Raw genomic sequence first — 7,908 nt, 5'->3', positions numbered from 1 at the left:
ACACACACACACACACACACATAAATTATATCTTTTCATAATTAAGAAACTGAAAACTACCACCAGTGCTAGGAGAACTCAAGCAGAGCGATCTAGACCAGGTTCTCGGAATCACAGACAGACTACCCTTAAAATGTCAATCCTCCCTCAAATGATCTGCAGATTCAGTCTCACCTCACAGATTGTTTCTGGCAGAATTAATTAGTGCATTCGTTTTTTGTTGTTGTTGTTTTTTTTTTTTGTTATCTTTAGCATTGCTTTTATTTCTGAAGATCGGTTTGAATGAGGCTTAATTGACAGGCTGTCAAAGGTGTCCGTTCTAAACACTCAGTTTGTCCGTCTTGAACAACAACAACAAAAAAAGACACCCGTGTAAACACCACTCAGTCAGGTCCCTCAGCCCAAAGCCCCTTTGCACCCTGTCTCAGGCAACCACTGCTCTGCTCTTTGAAGCTGTCTGCCTAAATGTCATCTAGATAAATCCATACGAAAGTGTGATGGGGCCGCTGGCACTCAGCACAGTGAGCTCCTCTGTTCGTTCAGGTTACAGGAAGCCGGGCTACGGTGCTTCCTGTGCTTGGGCATAGCTACCCTGAGCACCCAGCTGCTGTGTGTCTGTTCACAGTTGGACTATTCGAATCGTTTCCAGTTTGGGTTGCTAATGAGTAAAGCCACCGTGGACATTCAAAAATGGGTTTTCATGGGAGCACACATTTTCACTTTTCCCTGATAAAATCTAAAATCAGAATCGGTCCTGTCGGAAATGCATGTTGACCTTTATAAGACATTGTGTCGACACGTCGAACAATCCCACCAAAAGCATGGGTGTTTCCGAGAGGTCCCTCGCCTTGTTGAAGCCTAACCTTATTGGTCCTTTTGACTTTAGCTCCAAGTCCAGTGGGTGCTATGGAACTGTGCTGTGGTCTTCTACATCCCTCAGTGACGGATGAGGTCAGACGTCTTTCATGAGTGCTCTCGCCTCTTCTCCACCAGGTAGCAGTTAGACACGTTACTGATTTTAAAGATGTGTTTTGGTTCTCTCGGTAGCTGTCTGAATACATACATGCCCTGTACATTCCGGGTATCAGACCAAGTATGTAGGCGCGTGGGAGGGGGTATTTTCTCCCACTCAGTGACTTATCTTTCTTTTCGTTTCCTTTACAACACTTTTCAAAGAGTAAACATTTATGATTTTGACGAAGCCTGATGTGGAAGAATAAAAGATCGCGAGTTACTCCTGTTGTGCCCCAAGAAAGTTTTATAAGCTAAAACACAACATGTATTTCTTTTCTAGGCTTTCTTTGCCAGGTTTGATAGTTTTTGATTTTACGGTCGAGCCCACCATCCATTTTGAATTAACACCATAAGTACTTGCAGTTCCCCAGCACTGTTATGGAAGGAGCAGCCCTTCCTGGGGAGTTAGAATGCCCAATTATTGATTATTGACTGTTGACTGACGTATATTTGAGTCACCTGCACCCTTCCTGGTACATATGCAGCCTGCTCTTTGATTTTTACATAAAAGAGCTAAGAGCAGAGGACAATCTCACAGATGAAAAATCAGCACACTCTCACACCATAGTGGTTTAAAAAAAAAAAAGGAGCACAAAAATGAACAAATCAGATAAGAGAACACGACAAAGCCAGAAGCAAACTGGCTGACAATACGCTGGTGGCATGGGCTCCTCTCGTCAACGGAGAATAAAGAACCTTTAGCCCCGCCTCGAACCATGTCCCACTGTGACAGTGTATGGTGATGTACCATACCCTAACCCCCACTGAGCTCAACGGGAATGACAACCACGGACAAACTTCTAGAACAACGCGGGGGAGACCAAGTTCACTGGTGCGTACGAACAGCGATTTCTCCAACAGGATGCAGAAGGTGCCAGCCAGAGAGAGCTTCCACAGAGGGATTAAAAAACAAGACTAGGGGTTGGGTATTTAGCTCAGTGGCAGAGCGCTTGCCTAGCAAGCACAAGGCCCTGGGTTCGGTCCCCAGCTCCGAAAAAAAAAAAAAAATAAGACTAACAAGCCAAAGCACGGGAGGCAGGAGGGAGGAAGGAGCAGAGAGATCCAAGAAGACACTTCCCCAGAGAGACTGCTCTGTGGCCAGTAAGCCTGTAGTCAAACAGCCCTGGTATTTTGGTCCGTTGTTGGGGATTGCAAATTGCAACCACATCGAGATGCTACTGTAAACTGACCAGAGGGCTGAAAACAGAAAAAGAAAAAACAAAACAAAACAAAGCACCAAGCCTCTCATCCTCAGTGGGCCAGAGGGTAGATTGTCGATTCGGCCCACAGGTACTCCAGCAAAGAAGTAGATGGCAGAACCAGGCACCGTTTAGTAGGATGTTTGTCAGGGTAGCAGTGAAGTGCAAACATGGTGGATCCCATAGACATCGATTGGAGCCAAGAATCAGGACAGGAGGAGCTAAGGGGCTGAGCAGTTGCCTAGCATGGATGGAGCTCTGGATTCAATCCCTGGCATCATGAAAAGAAAAGAAAGGAGAGAAAAGAAGAGAAGACAAGAGAAGAGAGGAGAGGAGAGGAGGGGAAGGGAGAGGGAAGGAGAAGGGAGAGGGGAGGGGAAGAGAGGGGTGGGAAGGGGAAGGGAAAGGAGGAAGGGAGGGGACAGAAGAAGGGAGAGAGGAGAGGGAGGGGAGGGGAGGAGAGGAGAGGAGAACACAGCCATGATAATAGAGCATGAGTTCCAGTGTTCTAGCTACACGAGTCTTCAAATTAAAGCACAAAAGAGATTCCAAGGGGATAACCTTGGAAGAGGGAGGCAGGGAGGGGTAGGGATGCTTCTAAGGGTCTGGAAAGTTCGGGAGCAGCATTTCCTAACCTGCCTTGCTGATACTGGGCAAGCCTGCCCTTTTCTGTACAGACAGTCCTGGGTCCTGTGGCCTCTGCAGTTGGCACCCACTAGTTGCCAAAATGTCTCCAGACACTGTCAACTGTCCCCTTGCGGGGGTGGGGGTGCAAAAGTTAAATGCTGTGGGCTTTGCATTACTGTTTCATTGGTCGTGGGGAGAGGAAATCTACTCTGTGGAAATTCCTCATGCTCCATACATAGCACTGAATGTTAAAAGTTCTTCCAAAAAAAAAAAAAAAGTCAATTAAACCTTTTCTTAAAGAGTTTTCTAAGCAAGCAAGGGCAGTGTATAGAGTGTATAGAGTGAATACCCGTGTTTTGTCTGCTAAGGTCCAGGGTGGCAAGGGTGGGTGCCTGGCAGAACCCACAGAAGAAGCCTGTTCCAGACTTCTGCTCCCTCCTTTTGCTCCTCCCTCCCCCACACTCTCAGGTCTTCCTTCTCCCAAACGCACCCAGCAGATCCCAATGATGAACTTCGGGCCAGACCTCAACTGTGGAAGCCGGTGGGTTTGGAAAACATTGACTGTGGACCGGCAGGGAGAATTGAAGCCGGATCATTGTGCAAACAGGATATTCGCTTGTGTCAGAGAGATCAAAAGAGGCTTGAGGTTTTTCTTCACAGCCTCAGCCTGCCTCCTTCTCCTCTCTCACTTTATCTAATCCTTGCAGTGAGCAGACGCCTCTCGTACGGCAAGCAGGAAGGCATGGCTGCCGGGGAGACGCAGCTCTATGCTAAGGTCTCCAACAAGCTCAAGGGCCGCAGCACCTCCTCACTCCTGGACCCCCTCCTGGCTTTGGGCTTCCCCACACATACCGCGTGAGTACTGCGGCTGCCACAGCCCTAGAGCCCGGCTTCCTTGCCTGGGTGGATCCTCTCCTCCACCTGTCGCGCGACTGGATAACCGAGTGTGGCTGACTTCCTGCTAAAGTGGTCACCTAATCGTGTGAGACGGGCGTCTCACAAGAAGGCCCCTTCCTCTTGCTTAAACATGCAATGGTCTTGAGCTCTGAAAGATGAGCTCTTCCTATTGACTGACAGGGGCATGCGTACATTAGAAGCCATGTGGGCCTCTGGCTGCCCACTTTGGAGGGGGAGGGTTGGAGAGGTTTGGGGGCAAATGTTCCTCTCCTGTGCACTGGCGAATCTTATGGTGACATTTCAAGGTATGCGACTCTGACATGAGGCTCTAAGGCTAGGATCCCCTGAGAGAATTATCGTTCGAGTTTCTAAGCAGCCCAGGGAAAGTCGCTTGCCTTTAGGGAAAACATCTGGAATACCCGGTGACAAAGTAGAATGTGTGAGAAGTTCCAGAGACAGCTCACCCCAGCACCACTGGGCTCATCCCCCTGGGCTCAGAGAGGAAAGAGATGCTGCTGACCGTGGTCAGAGCATCCATTGTAAACCTGCTTCTTAGCGGCCGTCCTCTCAGATCCTTACTCCCAAGGAGACGCAAGTCGGAAGTGTGCTTCAGAGAACCCGGGGCTCAGGGAGTGAGTCAAATAGTCCTTCGATGAGATAGCAAGAACCTGGCTACCAGGGAGGACATTGGCATCGAAGCTGGTCTCCTCTTCTCCCAATATGGGGGCTTCTTGGTCACTAAATGGGGAACAGAACCCACCAGGAAGCCGCACATGAGAACACCAAGGCCTAAAGAGTAGCCAGCGGCAAGCCTAGGTAGGACAGGAGCAGGCTCCCAAGGCCTCCAAGACCCATTCTGTTTTACTGCTCAAGCCGTGCAGTGGGCTCACCTTCCAAATCCCTGCTAGCTTAAACCAGTAAACACCCGCGTGTCTACAGGTTCTTAGGTGGGGCTCAGAAGGTGGGGCTCATGGCGGGACCTCTCTGTCATGGCCTCTCTAGGCGGCTACATCTCCACTGCTCTTCGCCCAAATACTGGGCGATATTACACTGGGTTCCAACGCGGACCAGTGGTCTCAGCCAATGATGGTTGGGTGCGTGGCCCACTCTGGTTTCTCTGGCCCAACTCAGCCAAATTGAAGTCAGCCTGTCTACACCCCAGGTCCCAGAATGACTAAGACGCATGGGAACCATGAGGAAAGCACCAGCGAGTAGTGGGGGTGGGGGGAGACACAGGAGAGGGATGTGGATGAGCCTGCCCAGTGGTTGGTTAAGGAATGCTACCGGCTAAGCAACCGGGGTTGGGCTGCATCTGTCAGGGCAGCACAGGCTCGAGCCAGGAATGCAGCCTGTCCCAGCCCAGTTGAGCATCCACAAGTAGATGACGTTGGCTTTGTTGCAGGGTAGCCGGGTGCAGAGAGACGAAAGTAAGAGAGAGCAGAGGTCGGTCTTGAAGGCCAGGACCCAGGGTCGAGAAATCAAGCCATGGGATTTGTGGGTGTGGCATGAGTCAGTGTATGAAAGATGGAGATCTTGGCATAAAGGGAAGTCCAGCAGCTTGGCCCTGGTAGGACACAGTGTGGAAGAGGAACCATTTTACTACCAGAGCTCACCCCTTCCAAAGAAGGGGCGAGCGGGCCTTGACTCTGCTGTGTTCACGTTCCACAGGCTCAAAGCACTGGCAGCCACAGGGATGAAGACAGCAGAAGAGGCCGCAGACTGGTGAGTGGAATGGGGGCTGCAGGGTTACAAGGGGCTTGGGTGACTCCACCGGGGGACTCTATACCCCAGGTAGGTCTTCTGAGTGGGATGGGGTGCCTGCAGAAAAGACTCAAAATGACATCCATTTGCACCAGTTCTGAGCCCAGAGAAATAGTGAAACCCAACTTTAAGACATTAAGACAGAGGGCTGGAGAGGTGGCTCAGTGGTTAGAGCTCTGACTGCTCTTCCAGAGGTGCTGAGTTCAATTCCCGGCAACCACACGGTGGCTCACAACCACCTGTAATGGGATCTGATGCCTTTTTCTGGTGTGTCTGAAGACAGTGACAGTGTAGTCATATAATATAATAAATAATTTTTTTTAAGAGCTAGAGATTGTTCTCACTTAAAAGCCAGATTTAGGGCTCTGCACAGATCCTTCCAAACATCCTGGCTTCTACCCCTTGCCCATAAGTGCAAGCACATGCTCTCTCGTGCTCTCTCTCTCTCTCTCTCTCTCTCTCTCTCTCTCTCTCTCTCTCTCTCCCCCTCTCTCCCTCTCTCTCTCCCCCCCCTCCCTCCCCCCTCTCTCTCTCTCCCCGTCCCTCCCTCTCCCTCTTTCTGTCCCTATCCCTCTTCCTCTCCCTCCCTCTCTCTCTTGCGTGTGTGCACATGCAGACACCTGATTTTTAATCCAAATTTGACTCAAAAAAGATTCATATTTGTGATATACATTAAGTAAGCAGGGAGGTGTAATTTTTGTTGCTATGAAATTCACACACAGGCCACTGCAATGGAGGAGAATTTAAAGGCAGTCCTGAATCGCCAAGGTCTCGAAGGGTAAACCTCCAGTAGGGTTAGGGAAAGATGACCTCCTTACCTCATATTTCAGCCATCTGCCTGGGGGGTGAGGTTGGGAGTCCTTGTTTTTGGGAGCTCCTCCCCAGCCTTGGTGTCACTTGATGTCACCCTTCCACCCAACTGGGAAGTCCTTCCCACCTCTTAGCTGAAGAAGCCACGGTGAAAGTCGAACAGCAAAAAGCAGATCCTGGGCTCCGCTATGGCTCAGTGGTGAGGGCTCACCTAGGTGTGGGGACCTGAGCTCTCTACTAGTTCCCTTTCCTGTTGCTCTGAGATCAAATGCTCAACAAAGGCAACTAAAGAGGGAAGGGCTTGTCTGGGAGTGTTTGACGGTGGTGGGGAAAGCCGTGAGATGTGCTGGAATGTAAGACAGCTGGTCCCTTCTGATCCACAGTGAGGAATCTGGGAGAGGTAAATGTTGGTGCCTGAAGCACCTCAGAGAGGTGCGGATCCCTCCATATCCAGTGCTCAGCTCACTCCCCACCCGCCCACCGACCCTTCCGTAGGATCACTCAGTCACTCATTCAGGTTGAGCCTTCCTTCCTCAGTTGACCCAATCTAGACTTTCATGGTGGAGCCTAGCAGTTTGTCTTCTAGGATTGATTCTAGAGTCTAGCAAATAACGATCAATATTTGCCATCCCAGGTTCCGTGCCGAACCCTATCTACCTAAAAAAAACTCTTCCAGCACTGGATAGAAGCCTGGGAGTGGGACCAGGGTTCTGTGTTCTAGGAGAACCTCTGCCTATAAGGCCACAGGCCAAGGATGTACAGGCAGAGTGTGCATAGGCAGAGGGAGCACATGCAGAGGGAGCACAGGCAGAGGACATGAGTGTACAGGCAGAGGGAGCACAGGCAGAGGGAGCACAGGCAGAGGGCTCACAGTCAGAGGGCTCACAGGTAACACCTCTGGATAAGGGAATGCCCAGAGTCCTGGCAACCTTACAAGATGGAGGGTAGTCAGGCAGTGCCTCAGAGTTCCAGCCATCTGACTTCAAAGCCAGCCTCCAGATTCTAACTAAACACCACAGGCTAAACTCAGTAGTTGAGGGTTGGGGGTGTGCCTGGATGTTACCTGTCAGTAGCAGCCTGGCCAGTGAGACTCACCAAGGATGAGGGATGATTCCGGGTTCCCTACACTTCCCTTTGATGTTGCTGAGAGGGAAGGCAATGTGCCGTGTCAGTCAGTGCTGGGAACATGGGAAGCTAACCATCTAACTCCACACAGTTCCGCCTCTACACAGAGACCTTAACAAAAAAAATCAGATCTACTCAGAGCTCTTAAGGAAGCTCTGGAAATGCGAAAGTAGGTGAGAAGTATGGTGGTTTGAATAGGAATGACCCCCACAGACTCATGCAGTGAATGCTCAGCCTATGGGGCGTGGCATTATCAGGAGGTGTGGCCTTGTTGGGGGAAGTGCGTCACTGGGGGCGGGCTTTGAGGTCTCAGCCGCTCACCAGATCAGAGGCTCAGGATCTCTTCCTGCTGCCTGTGGATCCAGAGGTAGAACTCTCTGCTCCACAGTAATGGACTAAGCCTCTGAAACTATAAGCCAGCCCCAATGAAATGTTTTCCTTTATAAGAATCGCCATAGTCATGGCGTCTCTTCAC

General features: G+C 50.4%; 1 protein-coding gene across 2 annotated transcripts in view; it reads left to right on the top strand.

Moving 5' to 3' along the window:
• The first annotated feature begins 3,572 nt into the window (after positions 1-3,572).
• Ubash3a (ubiquitin associated and SH3 domain containing A) overlaps positions 3,573-7,908 on the top strand; it is a 36,262-nt gene continuing 31,926 nt past the window's right edge. For both annotated transcript variants that reach the window (XM_032888707.1, XM_032888708.1), the window contains exons 1-2: positions 3,573-3,695; positions 5,406-5,459. In XM_032888707.1, the coding sequence (XP_032744598.1) occupies positions 3,583-3,695; positions 5,406-5,459 (167 nt within the window). In that variant the 5' untranslated portion in view covers positions 3,573-3,582. The remainder of the gene's footprint in view (positions 3,696-5,405; positions 5,460-7,908) is intronic.

Source organism: Rattus rattus, chromosome 18 (genome assembly GCF_011064425.1).
Source record: "Rattus rattus isolate New Zealand chromosome 18, Rrattus_CSIRO_v1, whole genome shotgun sequence".
NCBI classification, from domain to species: domain Eukaryota; kingdom Metazoa; phylum Chordata; class Mammalia; order Rodentia; family Muridae; genus Rattus; species Rattus rattus.
This window is presented reverse-complemented; position numbering and strand designations above follow the sequence as displayed.